The 24,007-nt window shown below is 59.8% G+C and overlaps 1 protein-coding gene across 1 annotated transcript; it reads right to left on the reverse strand.

The window, feature by feature from the left end:
- Positions 1-799: 799 nt before the first annotated feature.
- Positions 800-23,320, reverse strand: SYT2 (synaptotagmin 2). Its single transcript, XM_071578533.1, has 9 exons — positions 23,163-23,320; positions 10,299-10,481; positions 9,462-9,631; positions 8,036-8,152; positions 7,650-7,817; positions 7,320-7,487; positions 6,886-7,003; positions 5,575-5,708; positions 800-4,605 (listed from the first exon to the last, which is right to left on the reverse strand). The coding sequence occupies exons 2-9, from the start codon at positions 10,462-10,464 to the stop codon at positions 4,399-4,401; spliced, it is 1,248 nt and encodes a 415-aa protein (XP_071434634.1). The 5' UTR covers positions 10,465-10,481; positions 23,163-23,320; the 3' UTR covers positions 800-4,398.
- Positions 23,321-24,007: the final 687 nt, after the last annotated feature.

Here is a 24,007-nt window from a genome sequence, read left to right on the forward strand (position 1 = left end):
AATTTGGTGGGGATCTTGGATAGCTTCCCACCTGTGCCAGTGCCACATCCCAGGAACTGTGTGTGGGTGTGATGCCTGGGGACAAGGGGGCATGATGGGCTCAAGCTCTGCCAGGGGAAATGGAAGTTGGAGAGCAGAAAAAAATTCTTTGCAGAGAGAGTGCTCAGGGATTGGAATGGGCTGCCCAGAGAGGGGGTGGATTCCCCATCCCTGGAGGTTTTTCAGCTGAGCTTGGCCGTGGCACTGAGTGCCATGATCTGGTAAAGGGACTGGAGTTGGAGCAAGGGTTGGACTTGATGATCTTGGAGGTCTTTTCCAACCCAATCCATTCTATGATTCTATGATTCTGTGGATGTGGCACTGAGTGAGAATCCACCATGTCTTGATCCAACCCCACTGGGATCACCATGTCTTGATCCAACCATGTCTTGATCCAACCCCACTGGGATCATCATGTCTTGATCCAATCCCACTGTGATCACCAGCCCAGGGCACGGAGTGATCACAGTGGGGTTGGATCAAGGGTTGGACTTGATGATCTCGGAGGTCTTTTCCAACCCAATCCATTCTGTGATTCTGTGATTCCGTGGTTAGTGGTGACCATGGCAGTGCTGGGGGAACATTGGCCTCAAAGATCTTAGAGGGCTTTTCCAACCTTACTAATTCCATGGTGCTACATCTGGGGGGACCTGGGCCCTTGTGGGGTTCCCTCACACCTCCATCCCTCCCTCACCCCTGGGACCTGCCCCTCTCCCCATGAGCCCAAACAGCAAAGGCAGAAGGGAAGCAGCTCCTTTCAGCTCGTTTCTTTAATAAGGAGACAGAGATCGTTACAAAATAACCATCGAACGATCAGAGACAGAACGACGGAGTCCACACGAGGGGAAGGGGCGTTAAAAGCAGCTCCCGCCGGAGCCGAGCGCTGCGGGGCCAGGACGGGGCAGAGCGGGGCTGCCACTGGGGCTGCCACTGGGGCTGCCACTGGGGCTGCCACTGGGGCTGGCACTGGGGGGCAGGGCATGGCCCCTCCCTTCCAGGTTGGGGGAAAAAAAGGAAAAGAGAGCAGAGCTTGTTGCCAAGACTCAGCTTCTCTTCCTTTCAATGCCGGGAGCGTCTCCGTGGCACAGCTGGGTTTGCCCCAGGGCACAGCCAGGAGAGGGGAGTGCCAGCTCTCATCCCCCAAACACAACCCACCTGACTGGGCATGGCAGAAACAACCCGAATTGCTCCAAAAGCCTTTTCACCACCAGCTTTTCCATCACAGAAATGCCACCAGCAGGTCAGCCCCGGGCATCAGTGCCCAGCACTGCCCCGTCCACTCCCCAGTGTGCCAGTGGCCACCGTGGCCACCAAGGCGGTGGCCAGAGCGGCTCATCCTGGCAGCCTGAGCCCCACGACACAGGGGGGACGGTGGGCACACGGGGGGCAGGAGGTCACAGCTCCGTGGGGTCCTGCTCTAATATGGCTTCTAAAGTTGCTCTGAGGGTGAAATGCACCAACGCGACACAGGACACGAAGCCACGATGTTGGCACTACCCAACCATGGGACAAACGCGACAAGGTACAGCAACAAGACACACATGGACGCCACGGCTCACCCTCCGCTGGCGGGCAGGGCTTGGCATGCTTTGCTTCTTGGCATTGTGTTCTTCTTTTACATGATTTTATTGGGGGGGTTAATTTTATTCAGAGGGGGGGAAATATCCAGGGTGGTGGGTGGAGAGCTCTCGAGCGATGAGTTTTGTCTCTGCCATCTCCTCCCTCGCTGGAGGTCGGAGGTGGGGTTGGCGGTGCCAGGGTGGTGGCAGTGCCAGGCTGGGGCCATGCTGCTGCTGCTGCTGCTGCTACGTGGCTGCATCACATGCACTGCTTGTGGTATTTACAGCTATGTCTCCATATATTGTACCTACACACAGCTAAGGGGGTGGGTCAGAGGCAGCGCAGATGGCTTCGATATGTTGGTTGGTTTTCCCTTTTTTTATTAAAAAAAAATTAAATTATGTATTAAAGTCACAGTCTTCCCCCTCCCCCAAGGCTTAGAGAGTCTGAATGGAAAGCAGCCAGGTGGGATCTCTGGTCCTGGTGAGAGCCCAGACAATGTGGCTGGGCTGGGGGTGGAGGGTGTAGATGGGGGTGCACGGGAGGGGGTGCATGGTGGGGTGTCCACATGGACAGGTGTGCTGATGTGCAGGTGGACAGGTGTGCAGGTGTGCACACCTCCACCTGCTCCCCAGGGGAGGCTACAGGGCTGTGCACACTCTCTCTGACTGCAAACAGGATTTCAGAGCTCTTTCAGATTCCTTCTTTTTTAACCCATTTCCATGTAAGGCATTTTCCATTTCCCATTTCCCCCTGCTCTGGTGCCTGGATGGACCCCAAAGTGAGGCTGAATCCAGCCAGAGCTCCTGCCCAGGGGGTACCTGCACCCCCCAGCTCCCCAAGAATTAAAAGCATCCCAAGACTTCTCCCTTTGGCTACAGGAGCAAGGCAAGACCTGTTTGCTGACACTGACACATTAATTAGGAAAAGGGACTAATTAAAGCTGGAGATGGCCTTGTGGGACCACTTGCTTGATGACCCCTGCAAGCCTCGTGCAACCCTGGTGCCCCTTTCACCAGGGCATGGGCCAAGCACAGATTAGATGGCCCTGGTCCAGCTTTGCCCCACCATCACACCACAGCTCAGCTCTCCAAGCCCCAAACCTCCTAAGGATGGAGCCATCCCTCCCTGGGGTTCTGTCCCAGAGCTGAACATCCTTCCAGGGGCAAGGGCTGATCCCTGTGGCCATCTGAACCACGTTTCCCATCATCTCCCCACCTCCAGCTGGGGCCAGGATGCCCTTTGGGAAGTGGAGGAGCTGTGGGAGCTGCTGAAGCATCCAACACATTGGGCTGAGCTCAGTTTTGGCACTGTGTCCCCAGACTCAGGACACCCTGCACCAAGGTCCCAGCCCAGGTGTTGGACCCCCAGAGCAGTGTCCCCAGTGCTGGGGCATCCCCAGGGCTCAGCTCCATTGCAGTGACACCCTTTGCACTGTGCCAGAACCCCCAAAACTGAGACCCAGAGAACCAAGTGGAGCCACGAGCATGAGGCTGACGGGGAGTCAGAGCTGGGACGGGGACACGGGCTCAGGTCAGAGCTCCAGTGCAGACTGGGCTGAACTGGGCAGGGCTGCTGGGTCCTCTCCCAGCTGCAGGGAACCCTGTTGGTTTTCCATCTCTAGGACTTGGTCTGTCAGTGGCAAAGGTGGCCTGGACAAGCCCCTCCTTCTGTCAGGGGCACGGATATGGCTTATACCCCCCTAGGGGAGTGGGATGGAGTAGATTTGGCAGCCAATGGCCTGGTGGAGAGTAGGAGCTTGTGGGAGTCAGGGGTTTTGGTCCCTTACTCTTGCCACCCCCACCTGCATCAGGTGGGCTGCAGTGGTGGGGCTGGAGCTCCCCATAGACCCTCAGCTGCCGGCAGGCTGTGCTGGGTGCCCACAGTGGGGCTGAGCCCTGGGGACACACGATGGATGGTCTCTGGGGAGGCACCAGGCACTGCTCTGGGGTGCCACATTTGGAGACCTCTCAGCATAAACCTGTTTTGTGGAAGCATCTTGACCTACAGGTTTCACCAAGCATGGTGGGACACAGATGCAAATCACCCAGCACTGCCCTTGCTTGGCCTCCGGGACAAAATGCAGTTGTTGGTGGTGGTGATCCACATGGCACTGTTGGTGCAGCCACATCCCACCATGTGTCTCCTCAAAGCAGCCCCCTGAGGCTCCCCATGCTCAGACAGGCCCCCACAGCTGCAGTTGCAACACCAAGGGCTCAGCACCCCACCTACCACAGAGACTCCTGAAAGCCTCTCCCCAGAGAAGCCAAACCTGGAGCTGGTGAGGGGCACTCAGCCACCCCTGGGAAAGACCAGGGGAAGGCACCTGGGTCTCTCCAGAGGGTCTTCTCCACTGTTTTGCTGTCCCACAGCTGATCATGCCCCGAGCAAGCACAGTGGGTCTGGTCCTCACACCATCAGTCTCCGGTATCACCTCCATGCGCCATTCCACAGCTCCCCACGTGATCCCTAGGGAAGGATGGCAGCAGAAGTGCTGCAGGCTGGTGATGTGGCTGCCAGGGAAGGTTCCAGGTGTGCCAGTGGCTTTGCCCTGGGAAGGGATGGCAAGAGGTGATGGAACATGCAGTACAAGGGAGCGGATGCCGAAGAACGAAAAGAACCATCCGTGTCTTGAACCTCTTCCCCTGGAAGCTTTTGAGACTGCCTGGAAACCCTTCCAGAGCCGTCAGAGGGCATTTCAGCTTAAAACAGAACAAAAAAACCAAGATGGAAGTTGCAGAACTGAGGTATCCGTAGCTCTGGGCCGCGTGACTGTCCGCAGTGCCGCGCCAGAGCCGCCTATTTGCCTTTGCCAAGAGCTGCATCCACCTCCTCCTCGGGCTTCAGCGAGTGCCACTGGGCGATGGGTCGCCGGGGGTTGGCCAGCATGTCGGACCAGTGCCGCAGCTCCGTGCCCGTGGAGTTGAAGCCTGTGAAGATCTTGCCAATGGCCTCGTTCTTCCCCAGCTTGTCGTAATCCAGCACCGTGATGACCACTTGCACTTTCTGAAGGAGGAAAGAGGCTTTAGGGGGTAGGAAGGTGGTGCAGCATCGTGATGGCTCTGTGGCCCCAGGGTGCTGCAGGGATCCCCCGTGTCGGGGTGACAGGGTGTGTGTGGATCTCCTAAGGTCTGAGGTAATTAATGAGTGCAGCCTTAATGAGCAGAGAACCACCTGTGGAATGTGGGATACCTTGTAACCAGTAAAGTATTTCCATGTGTTAGACAAACTAACCAATAGTGTCATGACATACTGGACACAAGAGTATATATACAGTGTAGATGTAATTAAAAATAAACTCTTAGTTGAAGCCTTCTGATCGAGTCTTCTGATGCTGCTGTGCCTGATCTGACCCTCATTAATGCACCCCCCTTAACCCTACAAAGGGTGACCCCAATATCCCCAGGCTGAGCCTGGTTTTGGGCAGGGCCCTCTCTGTGCTTCCTCCATGTCCTCCCCTGAGGAGCCCAGGACTGCAGAGCCACAGTGAGGGCCCAGCTCATCCTGACCTGACTCACCTGGGAAAGGTCACCAAGGTGTGGTAAAGGGGTTGGGTAAGAGTTGTGGGCTACGGGGCTGGGGCAAGAAGCACATGCAGGGGCTCAGGCAGGACATGGAGGGGCAGAAGGCACAGGCCAATGGTCAAAAATGCCCTTAGGACCACTGGAATGTCCTTGTTATGCCCTGGGTGAGCACTGTAGGATTAGGACCAGAGGAAAGCCCCATTCCAGCCGTGCTCGGGGTTGGGGTGGCATCTCCCGTAGGTGCTGTCCAGGTTCCCAACTCTGCCCCTGCACCAGCTGCTCTGGGCATCACTCCAGGCCCAGGATGGGATTGGATGTATCTCATGGGACCAGGAGCTCAGCAGGAGCTGCTCAGGTTGCTGGGAAGGCTGGGACATGGGCTCAGACAGCTGCAGGACATCCCACATCACCCTCCCCCTTGTCTGCCTCCCAGGGGAGCCATCAGACAAACCTGTATCTGCTCGAATGGGATCTCAAAGCTGAAGGACTCATTGAAATAGGGGTTCAGGGTCTTCTTCTTGACTGTGGTCTTCTTCTTCTTCAACCTCTTGCCATTCTGCAGCAGGTGGATCTTCACGTAGGGATCTGGGGGTCAGGAGGGTCCATCAGCCAGGGCTGAGATGCCCAGGGAGGGGACAGTGGTCAGCCTGGTCCCAAGAGGCATCTCACCCCAGGGTGAGGTAGAGATGTCCATGAGTAAAGGAGTTCTGGGTTTGTGGATGGGGACCAAAGCCAAAATAGTTGGGCTGGAGAGGATTTGTGGGAGCAACTGGCCAAGGGATGGAGTATTTCTGCATGCAGTGGAGGTGGGGAAGGGTCTGGAGAGCCAGTCATATGAGGAACAGCTGGGGGAGCTGGGGAGGTTCAACCTGGAGAAAAGGAGGATTAGGGATCACCTTCTCACTCTGTCCAACTCCAGCCCCAGGTTGGAGCCAGGTGGGGGTCAGGCTCTACTCTCAGGCAACCTGCCTGGGAGAAATGCCCTCAAGCTGCAACAGGGGAGGTTCAGGTTGGACAACAGGAAGAATTCCTTCACTGAAAGGGTTGTGAAGCATTGGAAGGGGTTGCTCAGGGAGCTGGTGGAGTCACCATCCAAGGAGGTGTCCAAGGAACTGCTGGACATGGCACTCAGTGCTCTGGTCTAGTTGACAACGTGGGGATCAGTAAGAGGTTGGACTCAATGACCTTGGAGGTCTTTTCCAACATTAATGATTCTGTGATTCTGTGCTGAGGGCCCCCTTGTATGAGGGCTTGGGACAGTGGAGTGACAGCTGGCCTGTCAGGTGAGTGACATCTGCAGCAGGACACCTCACAACAAACCCTTCCAGCCATGCAGGTACTGATCTTCTCATGGTTAAAGCAGTTCTGAAAGTGCTGAGGACCCCTGGGCACAGAGCTCAGCCCCAGGATGGGGCTGGGAAGACTCTTTGAGCACAAAACATTCTGTTCACTGAGGTCTCTGACCCCAAAGTCAAGGAGGAGCTGGGTCAGGAGCAAATGGCAGAGGAGCATTTTCACCACCCAAGTTCTGCAGCATCCTGGTCCTGGACACAGTGTGGGACCAAATTCAAACCATCAATGACTTCCCCCATGGCTGTTCCCCTCGCCCCCAACCAGACCTTGGGCTGTCTCCAGTGCAGGAGAAGGGTCTGGGGGGGGCTTCCCCAAGCCCTGCCAAACTGGTGGCCCCAGTGTCCTTCTTGACAAAGGGTGCTGAGAGCCCCAGTGGGCCGGGAAGAGGCTGACCCTGAGTGACACCCACCTGAGAGACCCCCAACATCCATCTTCTTGAGGTTCTTGGCCTCCAGGATGCAGACAGTGAGTTTCCCGGCCGTGGGCACGTACCGGAGAGAGATGCAGATGTCTCCCAGCTTCTCTGGCTGCCAAGGAAAGCAGGGAGTGGATGCCAGGGCATCAGTCTGCAGTGTTTGGACACAGTCCCACATGCAGGTCCCCCCAAACCCTGCTCAGCCTTTGATGGCACCCCATGCACCAGTACAGGGGTTTGGTCACTGGGTCTGGGGCAGGCCAGGCCCAGCACAGCACTCAGGGGTTTTATACTGGTGATTTTTTGTGCTAAAAAGGTTTTTTAGACAGAGGAACAGCAGGGCAGATCCTGCCCAGCTCTCATAGCCATGGTACATGCACGGCACCCCCCGTGGCCAAGGGGCTCAGCTGGCTGAGGGTGGCCCTCACCTCCTCCTTCTCGCCGCTCTGCAGGTCCCGCCACTCCTCGATGGGCTGGCCCAGGTCCACCGTGTTCATGGGCACCTTCACCTCCCCAATGATGTCGTGCTTGGAGAAGCGGTCAAAGTCGTAGATGGCCATCACCAGTGTCTTCCCACCCAGCTCCTGGTAGGGGACCTGCACAAAGAGGGACAGCAACCAGGTTGGCAGCGGGCTCAGAGGACCATGAGCCAGGACCACCCTCTCCCAGTTGGGAGGGTCAGGGTATGGCACCAGTGCAGTCACTGGGAAGGATGGGAGTGGGAGAAAAGGGCCTGTGCTGTGGGCGAAGGGGCTCACCTTGAAGGTGAAGGTCTCATTGAAGGCAGGGTTGAGAGTCTTCTTCTGCACTTTGGTCTCGTACTTTTTCTTCTTGTCAGGCAGCAGGAACACCTTGACATAGGGGTCTGAGGTGCCTCCCATGTCCAAAGCTGGCAGTTCAGCAGCTTGGAGGATCCCCACCGTCAGCTGGAGGGGGCAGAGGGGTGTCCTCAGCAACACAGCCCAGTTGTGCTCTGCAGATACCAAGGGCTCATCTCCCCTGATGTGGGGCAGGACTCCCTGGGGCACAGCACCCAACTCCTCCTCCCCTCCCCTGCCACCCAAATCCAACACAGAGATTTGTCCTCTCAAACCCCCCACTGGGCAAACCCCACTCCTCAGCTGAGCCTCAGCCCCTCCATCACCTGATTGGCCTGGAAATCGTAGTCCAGTGAGAACTGCAGCTTGCCCAGGTTCTCCGGCTCTTTCTCCTCCTCCTCACCTTCCCCTTCTGTCAGACCTGTCTCCGCATCATCATCATCCTGTTGGTCCTGCAGTGGCAGCCACAGTGCCCAGCTCAGCACAGTCACAGCTCAGCACTCCTGTCCCCACCCTGTTGGGCACCTCAGCACCCCAACCCTACTCATCTCAACACCCACATTATCCCCACCAGGGGAAAGGAGACCCCATGCTGGGGACATGAAGCACTGACACAGCAGCCCTGGGGTGGCACTGGCTCTGGCACAGCCACGTGGCTGCCAGGGAGCCCCTGGTGCTGGTCCAGCATGAGAAACTTCCTCAGGGCACTGGAACAAGGGGTCAGCTCCAGTGGAGGGAGGTTTGGTGGGTTTGGGGAGCACTTCAGCCAGTGCTGAGGGTTTAGCAGAGCCATCTCTGGGCTTTATAGGTTCAGAAATAGAGATATCTCAGTTGTTCCCAGAAAAAAACCACCCCTCCTCCTGCCTCTCCAAGCCACGGTCCATGGGGTGGGAATCTCCTCTCTGACACATCTCCAGGTCCCACAACCCACCCTGGGAGCAGGTGATGGAGATGGAGGCTCACAATGACACTTACCATGGAGGGTGTCCCGGGATGCAGAGGGAGCAGCAGCCAGGGCAGCAGGGGGGAAGGGTGGCAAGGGCACCACAAGGGAAGAGAGACACGTTACACAAAGCACTGAGAGGCCCGTGGAGTGGGGGGGATCAGGGTTTGTACAACCCCAGGGAGCCTCAGGGGTACAGCCCTCACTCTCCACTGGGGAATCCCACCCCACATGTCTCACTGCTCCTGCTCCAGCCCTGCCTGTGTGCTCAAGGTGAAGAGCAGGAATGGGCACCCAAAATCTCCCATCCCCTCCAAATGGCCCAGGGATGAGACAATTGACATGACTGGAGTGGCCCCAAGTCTGTGGCTACCAAAACTTCCCTTGGGCTGGCCCCAGGATGGAGAGGCAGCCCCAGGTCTGCTTCAGGTATCAGCACTTGCCTCTCAGCCACTGAGTTTTTGGGGACCCCAAACTGGCAGGTGTTTTGGCCTGGTTGTCCTGCCCTGTTGGCTCAAGGCTCAGTGAAATGAGGGTAACCCAGAGGGAGGCAGGGAGATGGAAGGGATTCATTTAACATTTTCTGATTCAGGTGAAGCATTGGCAGGTCCACAACAGCTTGAGCTTCGTCCCATCTGGGCCACTGGGTGCTGGAAGAGGACAGTGCTGTTCCTGGCTCCTGCCTGCACTGTCCCATCCCAGGGTCCTGGTGGCTCCATCCCAACCTGCTGCCTGATCTGTGAGTGCCCCAGCACAGCTCGTAGCTCATCCAGAGGGACTGTTGGCCAAGCATCCCAAAAGGACATCACCTGGTTGCCTGACTTCATGTCCTTCATGTTCATGGCATTCTTCATGCCTTTGCCCTTCTCCTTCTTGTTCTTCTTCTTCTTGCAGCAGCACTTCTTGCAGATGCAGAAGCAGCAGGTGAGGATGAGGAGTCCGGCTACGACCGCGATGGCGATGAGGGCCCAGGGTGGAACTGCAGGTAAAAACCAGTGCTGTGGCCAGCCCTGCAGCTCCCTCCCAGCCAGCACAGAACCTTGTCCCACAGCTCCCTCCCACCCACCACAGAACCTTGTCCCACAGCTCCCTCCCAGCCACCACAGAACCTTGTCCCACAGCTCCCTCCCACCCACCACAGAACCTTGTCCCACAGCTCCCTCCCAGACAGCACAGAACCTTGTCCCACAGCACCCTCCCAGCCACCACAGAACCTTGTCCCACAGCTCCCTCCCAGCCACCACCAAACCTTGTCCCACAGCTCCCTCCCAGCCAGCACAGAACCTTGTCCCACAGCTCCCTCCCACCCACCACAGAACCTTGTCCCACAGCTCCCTCCCAGCCAGCACAGAACCTTGTCCCACAGCTCCCTCCCAGCCACCACAGAACCTTGTCCCACAGCTCCCTCCCAGCCACCACAGAACCATTTCCCACAGCTCCCTCCCAGCCAGCACAGAACCTTGTCCCACAGCTCCCTCCCAGCCACCACAGAACCATTTCCCACAGCTCCCTCCCAGCCACCACAGAACCATTTCCCACAGCTCCCTCCCAGCCACCACAGAACCTTGTCCCACAGGTTGCCCTGGGACCAGCACGGTGGTGGGATCACGAGGAGGGTAAAACCCAGGAAAGGAGCAGCTACTCACGGGGGATCTTGTTGAGCTCATTCATGAACTTGTCCCTCAGCTTGGTGAACATGTCCTCCTTGCTCTCTCCCGGCCCCCCGGCCTCGGTGGAGTTCTCCATGGTGCTCATGGGCACCGTGGTGGCCGTGGCCTCTGGGGCCATCATGGACGCTTGTTTGAAGGTCATGGTGGGCCAGGGGCTCCCTGGAACACAATGTCACCTTGGTGGTCACACAGTTCCTGCTGCCCCTACTCCTGTGTAACATGTGTGTGTGCACAGGGTATGAACACGTGTGTGTGCACAGGGTATGAACACGTGTGTGTGTGTGCACAGGGTATGAACACGTGTGTGTGTGTGCACAGGGTATGAACACGTGTATGTGCACAGGGTATGAACACATGTGTGTGTGTGTGTGTGCACAGGGTATGAACACGTGTGTGTGTGTGCACAGGGTATGAACACGTGTGTGTGTAACTGTGCACAGGGTATGAACACGTGTGTGTGTGCACAGGGTATGAACACGTGTGTGTGTGTGTGTGTGCACAGGGTATGAACACGTGTGTGTGTGTGTGCACAGGGTATAAACACGTGTGTGTGTGCACAGGGTATGAACACGTGTGTGTGTAACTGTGCACAGGGTATGAACACATGTGTGTGTGTGTGCACAGGGTATAAACACGTGTGTGTGTGCACAGGGTATGAACACGTGTGTGTGTGCACAGGGTATGAACACGTGTGTGTGCACAGGGTATGAACACGTGTGTGTGTGCACAGGGTATGAACATGTGTGTGCACAGGGTATGAACACGTGTGTGTAACTGTGCACAGGGTATGAACATGTGTGTGCACAGGGTATGAACACGTGTGTGTAACTGTGCACAGGGTATGAACACATGTGTGTGTGTGCACAGGGTATGAACACGTGTGTGTGTGCACAGGGTATGAACATGTGTGTGTGTAACTGTGCAAAGGGTATGAACACATGTGTGCGCACAGGGTATGAACACGTGTGTGTGTGTGCACAGGGTATGAACACGTGTGTGTGTGCACAGGGTATGAACACATGTGTAACTGTGCACAGGGTCTGTAAGTGCTTTTGCAAGGCATATGTGTGTGTGTGTGTGTGTCTGTCTGTCTGTCTCTGTGCGTGTGTGTCTGTGTGTGTCTGTGTGTGTCTGTGTGTGTCTGTGTGTCTGTGTGTGTGTGTGTGTGCATGTGTGTGTGTGTGTGTGTGTGTGTGTGTGTGTGTGTGTGTAAAAGCCCATGCACAGGCAGTGTGTGTGTAGCTGCTGACAGGTGTGTGCACGTGGCCACACACACGTGTGAGCACATCTGCCCAGGCTCGTGTGGCTCAGCACTCCTGTGGCTTGTGCACACACACACACACACACACACACACACACACACACACAGACACAGACACACACACAGGGGCTCTGAGGACAGAGGTGCAGGGCAGGACTTGGCCAAGGAACTGCTGCTTTGGGGGCTGCTTTGGGGGCTACTTGGGGGGCTTTACGGTGCTGCCCAGGGCTGGGGAGGCTGCAGGCAGCATCGGCCTCACTGCAGGGGCTGGTTTTGAGCAGGGTAGCTAATTAGTATCCCTAATTGCTCCCTTGTGGTGCTCACCGGGTGCTGGCAGAGCTGAGGACTGGGGGAAACTGAGGCAGTGGAGAGTTCTGTGGGAGCAAGCCCTGCTGCTGCCACCCCTCCAGCTGGGTACCCTACAGCCCCCTGGGACCCTGCAGCCCCTGCCATGGGGACAGGGGGCCGATCCTGCCCCTCTATGTGAGGGGGCCAAGCTTTGATCCCCCTCCAGCATGGGGGGCAGGCTGGGCAGTGTGGGGCAGGTGTGGGGCAGTGCCATGGGGTAGCCTGGGCAGGTTGGGGACAGCCAGGGTGCCATGCCTGGGGCAGGAGAGCAGGCAGTGGGGCAGTATGTGGGGCAGGGAGGACTGACAGTGGGGCAGTGTGTGGGGCAAGGAGGACTGACAGTGGGGCAGTGCGTGGGGCAGGGAGGACAAGCAGTGGGGCAGTGTGTGGGGCAGGGAGGACTGACAGTGGGGCAGTGTATGGGGCAGGGAGGACTGACAGTGGGGCAGTGCGTGGGGCAGGGAGGACTGACAGTGGGGCAGTGTGTGGGGCAGAGAGGACTGGCAGTGGGGCAGTGTGTCCTTGGGGACATCCCCTCACCTCCAGCTCCCAGTCCCCACTGTGCCACCACCTCACTGGGTGTCCTTGGTGACATCCCCATCCCCACGAGGCACAGGCAGGGCACCCCAAATCCTGGGCTGCGGCTGCAGAGCTGCTCCCAGCCCCAGGGCAGAGGGGCCCGTCCCAGCGCCCTGTCCCTGTTCTAGCGCCCTGTCCCTGTCCCAGCGCCCTGTCCCTGTCCCAGCGTCCTGTCCCTGCCAGCTCCCCGTGCTGCGGGAGGGCCGTGCGGGCGGCTGGGCTGCGGCACTGCATTGCAGTCCTGCTCCGGCTCCGCTGCCTCTTTTTTTTTTTAATTCCTTTTGCAATTTTTCTTTTTTTTTTCTTTCCCCTCCTCTCTGCAAGTTGCGGCAGCCGCTGGCGAGGGGCCGAGCGGCCGGCGGGGGGTGGGCAGGGAGCTCTGCCCCCCCGACATCCCCGAGCCCCGCTCGGCCGCCCCCGCCGGGGACGTTCGTTGCGGCGCCTCCAGTGCTTCAAGTTTGCTCCTTATTCCTCCCTGGTTATTCCTCCCTGTTTTGGAGCTGCTTCTGGTTGCCCCTCATTGCTCCCCGCTGCCCATTCCCCCACCCCGCGCCAACATCTCAGGGTCTTAAGGACATAAATAAAATATGAGGGTTATAATTAACTGTTTCTATCAGTCCTTGGCCATAGAGTGAGAGTAAGTTAAGGTTTCAGGAAAAAATACTGGCAGGGAAGGAGCCTCCTCCTGCCTTGCTGACCCCTGGGGACCCCCCCAGCTCCTCCCTGGGGTGCAGCACCCGTTGGGGGATGCTGATGGGAATGGGAGGACCCACCTCACACCCCTCCCCAAAACTGCAGGGAGCTCCTCATGGAGCAGGACAGGGTGGGCTTCACCCAGGCAGCTGCTGAGGAGACCCACAGGGCAGAGGGTGAGGAGGGTCCCCCACAGCACATCACCCATGCACCCACATTACACTGCACCCTGCAGCCCCCCAGGTGCTCCCCCAGTCCCCCAGGGTTTTATTCTGCTCCTCTGTGCTCTGGACCCCCAGCACGTGGCCCCTGCACTCCACAGTGCATCACACTGAACCTGCCAAGCCATCACCCCACGGGGCATTTCCCCCCAATAGACCCCCAATGCCCCATCCTGCACTCCTCAGTGCAGCCCCCCTGTATCCCACGGGGTAATCCTGTGCCACATCGCGCAGCTTCCCAGACCCCCTAACAGATCAGCCCAGCCCCCTCCGCGCACACTGCACCGCCCCCAGACCCCCAACACCCCACCTGCACTGCAAGCCCCCACGCAGTGCCCCCAGCTGCAAACATCTGATCTAGAAGGAGCCCCCAGGTCCCATCTCCAGCAGAGAGCCCAGGAACTGTATCCAGTAAAACCCCCTCCAAGCTCAGCGCCCAAACGCCCCCCAGCTCTGTTAAAGCTGATACTGAACCCCGAGAAACTGCACCGAGCCCCAAACCAGCCCCGTGGGGGCTTTGGCCCCTTCCTGGTGTAAACCGCCCTGCCTCCACCGCTGATTTACACCCGGAGCAGGGAGAGGGGGGTGGAGGGTCCCCCTCCCGTTTACACATTCCATTTGCCGCATTCCATTTGCCGGCAGCACCCCAAGGTCTGGCGGGATGGAAATCCCAGGCTGGAGCCGGCGATCCCATCCCCATCCATCCTCAGGGCATTCCCCGTATCCAGGAAAGCAGCTTAGACGCCGGAAAATCCCTTTCCCCAGCTCTTCATCCCTCCTCCTCCTCCCGCAAAGGCTCCATCCCAGAGACCCCCCTCTACGCTGCCGCAGCTCTCGGCACATCCCACAAACCAAAAGAACGGAGATTTGGGGGTTCCCCAGTGCTGGTCCTATCATGGGTACCCACTGCCCCGGCAGCAGCTCCCTGTCCGGGTGGGATGGAGATGGATGGGGCGGGGGGATTCACCGCTTGGGGTGGGGGGCTTTGAGGACCACGCAGGGGGAAGCGGGATGTGAGGGGATGTGCTTGTCAGGGAGTCGGGAGAGAAGGATCAGACCAGGATGAGAATCTGGGGATGCCCAGAAGGTCCGGGATGTCCCTGGATACGGCAGCGCCCACGGAGCTCAGCGCCGGGGTCGGGGGGGGGGTCGGGGATTTGGGGGAATACAGCTCTGGAAACGCCCCCCGCCCCTCCGCGGGGGCAGCCGGGACCTCTCCCCGCCGGGAGGGCGGTGGCGATGACGGAGGGCAGAAACTGCAACTAACGAAGATTAATGAGGCTGAGGCAGCAATTAGCAGCAGCCGGCGCTGCCGGAGCACGGGCTGAGCTCGGGCAGGCGGGTCGGGGGGGCCCAACCCCCGGTCCCCCCCAGCCCAGAGTGCTGAATTATCCCAGGGAGACCCCGATGTGGGGGAGGCTCGTTCGCTAATGAAGGGCGGTGAGTTATCGCTCCATTACGGTCTGGCAAAGCCGGGGCTGGGTTGTCCTGCTGGGATGGAGACCGGGAGACCCCCCCAAACCTCCAGGAACGTCAGCTGGGGGAGCTGATCCCAAAACCTGCACTGCCCAGTGCCAGGGCTTGGGCTTGAATGACTGGGAATGAAAATCCCAAAGTGGTGCCAAGGTGAGTTCCCTCCTACCCAGTGCCGGTGGGAAGCCTGGGAATTACGGAGCCGGCGCGATCCTGCAGTGCAGCCCCGGGGCAAGCGGAGAGTTCGAGGTACGGCTGAGATATTTGGCAGTGCGCCAGCTGGATCTTGATGCCAGCGGGTGTTTTGCTCCTGGGGTCAGCAGCACAAAGGCTGGAGGAGGAGTTCCCATCTCTGCCGGACCCACTGGCACGATGCCAGGGCATCCCTCCGACCTTTCGCAGGGATAGTGACCCCCAGAGCTCCCATCACATCCAGTGGACAACATGCTGGGGCAGAGTTTCAGCTCTCAGCAGTGAGACAGGAGACTCTAATTAAGGCAAAAACATGATTTGGCTTCTAATGGTCATTTAATTAATAGAGAATTCCAGGCGAGGGATGTGTGGAGTCATGGGGAGACTGAGGGATCAGGGAAAAGGGAGGGGAGGGGGCACTAGGTAAGGAAACACTGCAGGACTCTGGTGTGAAGGGGCTTTGCAACAGCCCAGCCCAGCAAACCCTCAGATCTCATCCTTGTTCCCTTTCTCCACCCCCAGCACAATCCCACAGCAGCTGCATCAGTGGTGCTGGATCAGACCCTTCATGCACAGCACCCCAGGAGGGAGTGGCAGCCCCCAGGGCTTGGGGAGCACTTGCCCCTGGGATACCCCCACAATCCCAAGCTGACTCACACTGCTGAGGGCAAGGGGAGTCTCTGCTCCCCCAGCTCCATCCTTTTCAGGGAGGATATTCCTACTGGGTTGGGAACAGAGGCTGCTGCAGCACAGATGAGGAGTGTGATGGAGCGAGGATGCTCTGGGAGCAAGTGGCATCACGGGACCTGAGCTGCTGAGACATCACCCACGCAGGGACATGTTCCCCTGTCCCCAAACCCAAATAGGAGCAGGCACCGCTGTCCAGACCCCCCTGTCCACCAAGGAAAACTGAGGCACAGCATGGGGAGCAGAACCCTGAGAGAGGAACCCCCCTGAGCAGGGCTGGAGCTCAGCATTTCCCCAGCTCAGAGCTGTGATGGCAATCTGCTCCTGCCTGGGCCAGTGAGAGCCACCAGACCCTGCTGGGACCCCCAGCACTGCTCCCCATCGTGCAGACTCCAGTAGCATCTCCAGATGGAACCAGAGCCAGCCACATCCTCCCTGCCATGCTCTACTCACGGCTTCATCACCCACCTGGCTCAGCCAATTAAAAATAACAACGTGCTTGAGGCTTGACAGCCCTGACCACAGGTCCTTCCCCAGGGGATAATTCCAGGGGCCACTGTGATGGAGAATGACACAATTCCTGTACAAACTGGATGAGCTGCCCAGCTGATTGCAAGTCCACAGGGTCATTCCCAGGGCCCCCAACCTCACTCTGAGGGGGATGCACAGGGGGTGGACCCTGCACAGCCTGGGATGAGCTCCTGCCCCACTGCCCCACATGCCAGGATCCAGGCTCGAGTAAGGAGATCCAGCCCCCAGCACACAGGGGAGAGCTTGTAAAATAAAAAAGTATAAAATAAGGATCATTTCAGAGCCAGGTGCTTGCCTATGAGGAAGGATCTGTGTTAGTCACAGCAAAACCAAGCGAGGTCTAACAGTAAATGCAGCCTTAAAGGTGGCCTTCATCCTTCATTTGGGTCCCAGATCGGTGGTTTCTGGTGCTCCCAAGCCAAACCACCAGCTCCTGCTGCCAGAGGGCTGTGCCAAGCACCACCGTGGCTCTCACTGGAGGGGCACCTAAAGGTCACCAGGGCTGGGGAAGGGGTGATCCCACTCTGTCCTGCTCCTCCTGAGCATCTCCTCCTGCACAGCATCCCCCCAGCCTGGCACCCACCAGGTATGAGCAATGGCAGCTGCCCCCTCAAGGCGCTGTGACTCAGGGAGCCACCAGGTTTGTCCCTACCCAGGGACACCTCACTGGTGCCAGGGTGACCAGACAGGCAGCTCAGGGATTTTCTGCACTTTTGCCTTTAAAATCAGAACAGCACTGAGGTGGAACAGTGGATGAGGCCAGTGACAACCCATGAGGCTGGGGTCTGATCAGGGGAGAGAGGGACCTGCCTCTGGGCACTCAGAGCCCTGCCTGGCACCCAGGGGTGCTGCTTCCTCCGAGGCCACTGGATCCTGGGTGCATCAGCCCTGGCTGCCTCCAGCCTCCAGTGCTGCTGCTGGTCTAGGAGTGAAGGAAGGGCAGGGGGAAGCTGAGCTAGGACTGGTGCCAGGGCTCCTGCAGGAGCCAGGCCGGGTGCTGCGACAGCCACTGCCAACCAACATCTGGGTGCCAACTGAAGGGACCCATGAGCACCTTGTCCCCTTCCCTCCCACTGTCTCCCAGCACCACTGCACTGCTCTGAGACCCCACCAAAGACACCCCACAGCAATCCTGCAGTGGCTGCAGTCACCACTCACCACCAGCACTTCACCCAGGGGGCTTTGGCCCATGCCATGTGCCATCATGGCACCCATAGAAAAGGCAGCTGGGATTTCTGGAGACCCCCTGAGCTGTGGGGACGCAGCTGTTCCCAGGGACACCACAGCATTCCACATGGAACATCCCCCCTGGCACTGGGCACTGCCATGGCGAACCCCAGCCAGCACAGGCAGCCCACCCTTGGCACACAGAGCTGCAAATGGCCAAAAAAGCCTCCCAAAAAATAGGTGCCAGGCACTGCCAGCACCCAGCCCACTCCCGGCACTGCGATGCCATGGCAGCCGTGCCTTGCTCTGACAGCAACACCAGCTAAATAGGGCACCAGATGGTGATGGGCTGAGCTGTCCTGGCACTTTGGAGGCACCACACGGCCAAGAGCACCGAGTCCTGCCCGCCCGGGTGGGCACTGCACTGCAGGCACCACAGCACTGCCGGCACCACAGCACTGCCGGCACCACAGCACTGCCGGCACCACGGCCCCGCTGCTGGCACTCCCGGCCATGGCCCTGTGCCACAGTGATGGCTTCTGATCAGCGCAGGGGGGGAGTGAAAAGGAGCCAGGTCAGCTCCTGGGGAAGAGCCAGAGGCAGCTCCAGGAGAGAGCCGAGACGCGGTGGATTGATCAGAGACGGCAGGAAGGGAGCGCACACACCCTGTGCTGCTCCCCCGCTCAACAGGCGGGGCCAGACGAGCAGACATCGGCCACCAGGGGCCATTTCCAGTGGGGAGGCTCCAGGGAGAGCTCCACAGCACCCCGCCAAGCACGAGGTGGTGATGGACTGGGGTTAGAATTCAGAAAATCAGCTCCCGGCCCTGGGGAGCCCCCAGCGATGCTCATCCCCCAGCATCCCCCTCCTCCCTGCCAGCCGGGGCTCAGCCCCCAAGGACTGGCTGCCTGTGGGAGCGATGCTGGTGCTGCTTACACAGCTCCAAGGCAGGAGAGCCCTGGAGTACAGCTCTGTGTGCCCAGGGCCACCTGCCCTTGTGGCATTTGTGCTGAGAAAGGGGACCGGAGGAGGGACGGTAATGGGATCATAGGGAACACACCGCCACACCACTCAGGGCATTTCAGTATGGCATGAAGTCCCACCAAGGCCAGGAGGCTGGACAGACTCCCATGAATAAACCTTGTGCAGGTGGAAAAATGCCACCAGGAGAGCTGGGAGCCCAACCAGGGTGGTGGGCACAGCCTCTGTACACCACAGAGGGGTCCTCCAGGGGCCAGCCTCCCCAGCCCCCCTGAGCTGCATTCCTGTGTGACTGCAGGTGTTCTGGGAGCACAGCCACAGTGACACACACTTCCAGGGCTGCACAGAGGAGCTGATCTGCTGATGCATCCCGGGGAAGGCTGTTCCTCCCCTGGAATAACCTGGAGATCCCAGCTGCAAAGCATCCCAGTTCCTGAACTGGTATGGGTAGCCACCATTCCTTCCACTTCTGAGGGTCCCCCCACCATGGCCAGGCCCACCCCACCCCACTGGAGGGTCTCTGTTGGGCTCCCCTGTGGCACAGAGCTGTGGCTGAGCTGGCACAGCCACACACAGTTCACAGTGGCACTGGGCAGTGGCTGTCCCACAACACTGGCAGCACCTCTGGGCTGGCACATGGGCACTGCCAGGCACACACCAACACCTTCTCCCCAGGCACTAATCCTGTCCTGCCAGGCCTCAGTCCCAGGAGAAAACCCTGGAATTCACCTGGGAGCAGAGCAAGGCAGCAACAGAGCCCACAGGGAGTCCATGTGCTCATAAATCCATGCACAGCACTGAAATTTGGGGTTGTTTTCCTTCTTGAATCCTCTGCTGAATGGGAGCTGTGATGGCACTTGGGGATCCCCCGTCCCAGCAGCTCTCGGTCCCAGTGTGTCCCTGGGGACACCCTGTGTTCTGCAGGAGAAAATGGGAGGCATCTCCCTGGGATGGTGCTGAGCAGCTCAGAGGTTGGTCCAAGCTCCGTGGTGTTTTGGTGGAATTGCCCTGGTGTGAGGCACCACGTGAGGCTCAAGGGGCTCAGGGATTCCTCACCCCATGGCAAAACTGCATCGGCTGCTGAACCAGCTCTGCCAACCCCAAACCACCCCAGCATAAACTGGGCATCCCACTGCCCACAGAGTCATCCCTGTGGCTTCAGCCTGGGCCCAGAGCAGCTCCCCAGGTCCCTTGCAGAAAGTCAGTCCCCTCCAACCCATCTCCAGCTCAGCACAGACTCAGATGGGCTCAGGCCCCAGCACTCACCTGCACCTTATGCCATGGGCACCCAGTTTGCTCCCAGACTCCCCACACCCCCAGGGGTGCACCAGCCCAGAGCCCACACCTGCTGCACCCATGCAGGGCTGAGAAGAGCCAAGGAGCATAAAACACCCCAGGTTAATTAAAACACACCAGCTTTCCTTAAGATGCACAAGGAGAAGGACACCCTGACGGTGCCAGGAGCCCCTTCCAGACTGGTGGAGCCACAGACACCCAGCAGGAATGGGTTTGGTAAAACAGTCAGACCACTGCCTGTGCCAGAGAGCAGCTCCAGGTCCAGATGCCAAGAATTTGCCATCTGCACTGTTGGAGCTGGCTGTGGTCACCCCTCCCAAAGCACCAGCACCACCAGAGCCACCCCAAGGGGACAGGGAGCTCTGCCAGCCCCATCCCACTCTCTGACCAGCAGTGAAATTCAGAAGCAACACAGTTTCTCCTCCAGTCACCAGAGCTGATGAAACATGGCTTGATTTCCAGCACACAGGGAGGAAAGGAGTGGGTGGCCCAGCTGGGATGTGACAGCCCCCAAACTCAGGGGGCACACTGGGATCCCACACCCCAGGGCTGTCAGGGATGAGCTGCAGGATCACACCCGTTCAGGACATTCACAGTTCCAGCACACGCTGCCTAATTTACGGTTTAATTAATAAATGGGGAATTATGCTGAGTTTATCCAATACTTTTGGATGCGTGATGTTATCAAAATCCCATTACTGATGAAGGAAGGCATGAAAAGCAAAATTAGCCTTGGCATCTGAAACCCTTCAGTCAATGCGATAACACAATTATTAGAGCTAATAATCAAAGAGCACTTTGGGGAATGTGGGCTCTGGCAGGAGCCGAGACCAGGGCAGTGGCCGGGGGGGACAAGCCGGGGGCCAGCCGGGTGTTCCTCCAGGAGGGAAAGGCCAACGACAGCCAAGGGCAAAAGCACTTCGCCAATTGCACTTACCGGCAGCTCCAGATATCGGCACAGGGAAGGCGCCCGTGGCCACCCAGCCGAGGAGGAGCACGGCCAGGCTCAGTGCCGAGCTGCACTGCCGGAGATAGGGAATTAAAAAGCAGAGGATCTGAAAACCAGCAGGCCCTGGGTGCCGTCTGTACGCTTGGGCATTGATCCTGCTGGAGGACATCACGGCTGCCAGCTCGCAGCTCTCTGCGCAGCCCGGGGAAGGAGAAACTCCTGTCATAATGAGGGCCCGCAGTTCTCCAGCTCCTGGAGCTGGGGCTTTGCCAAAACCATGGCAAGCTGGAGGAAGGACCTGCTCCCACCCCTCGGGGTGAGGGAGAGTCCCAGCTCACTGTGATGGCCTTTAGCTCAAGCCATGCCCAGGGCTCATGGAGCAGGAGGCAGCTCCCACGGGAGCAGCCGGCAGCAAATGCCACGGCTGCGGGCGAGCAACGCTCCGGGAGAACGGCAGCTGATTTGGAAGCCCCCTCTCCAACCAAATACAATAATACATATCCATATATTTGTATAAGGGTGTATATGAATATATTGGTATGTCCTCCCTCCCCCGTGGCCCCGGGCGCGGTGGGCAGCCAGGTGCAGAGTGGGGCGGCCCGAGGCGATGCAGCACAGCCGGTGCTGGCTCTGCCGCTGCCACCGCCGGGCCGACAGGCAGCAGGGACTTGTCCTCGCCCTGCAGAATCGGGGGCACCGGGGCTTCGGGCCGGCGCCCGGCAAGCAGGGCAGTGGCGCTCACCACAGGAGACCAGGCGAGGTGCCAGGGGATCAGGCAAGGTCAGAGCCGCTCCTGCACTACGCCCAGATGCAAGAAGGGGACGGGGCATCGCCCCGAGAGGCATTTGGGGTTTGGAGGCAGGGCAGGGTTTTGCTGGATTGTGCTGTTCCCCAGTAGCACAGGTGATGTCCCACTGCCACAACTGGCCTCAATGACCTTGGGTGCAGCACCTCCCCGGTGCCCTGCACTCCCCCGGCACGCAGACCACAGCAAGCCACGCTTCCTCCCACCAAAACCCTCCGGCCAGAGGCAGCCAAGCGCAGCAAAGTCGGGCAGCCCCGGGGATGCCCCGGGGGTGCCCCGGGGGTCCGGCAGCCCCCGCAGCGCGCCGCCGAGGCTCTGTGCAAGCGAGGAATAATGCAGCAGGCTGGAGGCTCCTGCCGGCGGCTGCGCTGCCGCTCGGCGCGTGCGGGAGCAGCACCGCTGCAGCAGCACCTCACGCACCAGCCCAGCCTTCGCTCAGGACTGAAGTTTTGCTGCAGCGGAGGAGCAGGCGGGGAGTCCTGCAGCGCCCTGCAGCTCCACGGCGCGGGAGGGCTGTGCTGCCGGACACCCTGCGGCGGGGGACAGCGCACAGTGCGGGGACACCCCGCAGCGGGTGACAACAGCACCTCGGCCACTCTCAGCCGGAGGAGGGGAGAGTGCTGGGCCGAGGAGCGACCGTGCAGAAACACTCAGAGGGGTTGGTACAGTCGGGGACCGCGAAGCGATGGGTGACACAGACGCGTGTCCCCCTCATCCCGTGCCACAGTCACCTTGCAACGCTGCCTGTCCCCTGCGCAATTTGCAGAGAGAGCTCCTTCGGGATCACTCTTTAAAACTAGGCTGAGGGGAGCAGCGAGGTGCTGAGCACAGCAAGGGCTGCGGCACCCCAGAGGGACGTCCCCGGCTCTGGACTGAGCCCCTCCGCACCGCTGCACCCCGACGGCACCAGCCAGAGTAGGAGGGCAGGAGCATCCCGGAGCTCGGTGTAGCCATGGTGGGGGAATCCAGCCCGAGAAGGGTCTGGATCGAGCTGGATCCCGGCCAGGCCGCTACGGAGAACCCGCCAGTGCAGAGGGGCTTGCGGCCGCCCACGGCTGGGGCCACGCCGCTCACACGAGTTCCCAGCACCAGGGTGGGTTCCCTGCAATGCAGCGGGGACAGCTCCGCGCCCCTCGCCACCCCCCGGGGCCAGCACCCCAAGGGCACCCACGGTCGGGCACCCTCAGGGATATGAAGCTGGAGCATCCCGCAGCACCCAGAGGGCACCTTTGACCCGGCGGATCGGAGTGGCATCCCCCGGGGGGGGAACCACGCCCTCGCGGGGGTCCCACGCCCCTGGGTGCCCCCTTTCAGTTCCGCAGCCCCCTGCACCACTGGCCGCCCCTCTCTTCATGACACCAGGCTGTCTCCAGCCACCCTGGGGGCGCAGCTGCCCACGGGCAGCCCCGGGGCGTTGGGCAGCGCTGGGACCCGTATCCCGGGAGGGTTTCCCGGGGAAAGCGCCGTTCCCCGCCCCGCTCCTGGCATCGGGATGCGGCGGGTCAGCCCGGTGGTCGCCGCACTCATCCCATCCCACCCCACCGGGGGACGATGGCCGGGATGGGCTCGGCGGAACCCCGGGCAGCTCCGTCCCGTAGTGCCCGCGCCGCTGCGGCACCGGGGAGAAACTTCGGCGGGAGTGCGGGCGGCCACTTACCGGCCGGGCGGCGGGACGGGAGCGGTGCGGTGTCTGCGGTCGGAGCGGGAGGGGACAGGAGCGGGCGGAGCGGGGCGGGCGGGGAGAGCAGCGGTCGGTGTGGTGCGGGCGGAGCGGAGCGCGGCGGTCGGTGCGGGGCAGGCGGCGGGACCTGCGCGGCGCTGCGGCAGCTCCGGCCCCTCCGGGCTCGCGTGGGGCGGCTCCGCGAAGCTCCGCCCGCTGCCTGGAGACCCCGCCCGCGGCTCTGCCTACACACATCACCCCCCCATCCAACACTCCGGGGGCGCGGACCGGGGGTCGTGCGGGTGCGGCACCGCCCGCGGGGCTCTCGGCATCGGGCACCGCCCCATCGGGGCTCGCTCACACTGAGCATCCCTCGCCAGGGTCACCTCGTACCGGGCGCTTCACTCCAGCACCCTGCACATCTTATCGAGGTCATCTCACACAGAGAACCAACACCGACAGCAGGGGCCCTGACACACGGGAATGCCGCTGGGCACCTCACACCAGCACCGGGCACCCACACCGGGCACAGGCACTGGGCACCCTTCCTCGGGGTACCTCACACTGTGCACCAGCACACACCAGGTCGCTGTGCACCCACTGGGTGCATCCCTGGGCGGGATATGGCTGTGACACAGCTGGGACACCTCTCCCACATCCCCAGCCATGGGATTGCCTCTGAAAGGGAGTTGAGGGTTTGACGGGTGGAGATTCAAAGGATAAAGTGTGGACTGGATGACCATATCAAAGAGTTACAGCCAATATCTGGATGTCCACATGAAAACCATCAAGGAGTAGTGACCTGCAAGGGTCAATACTGTTAAATGTCTTCTTCAAGGGAG

Source organism: Pithys albifrons, chromosome 28, assembly GCF_047495875.1.
Source record: "Pithys albifrons albifrons isolate INPA30051 chromosome 28, PitAlb_v1, whole genome shotgun sequence".
Taxonomy (NCBI): domain Eukaryota; kingdom Metazoa; phylum Chordata; class Aves; order Passeriformes; family Thamnophilidae; genus Pithys; species Pithys albifrons.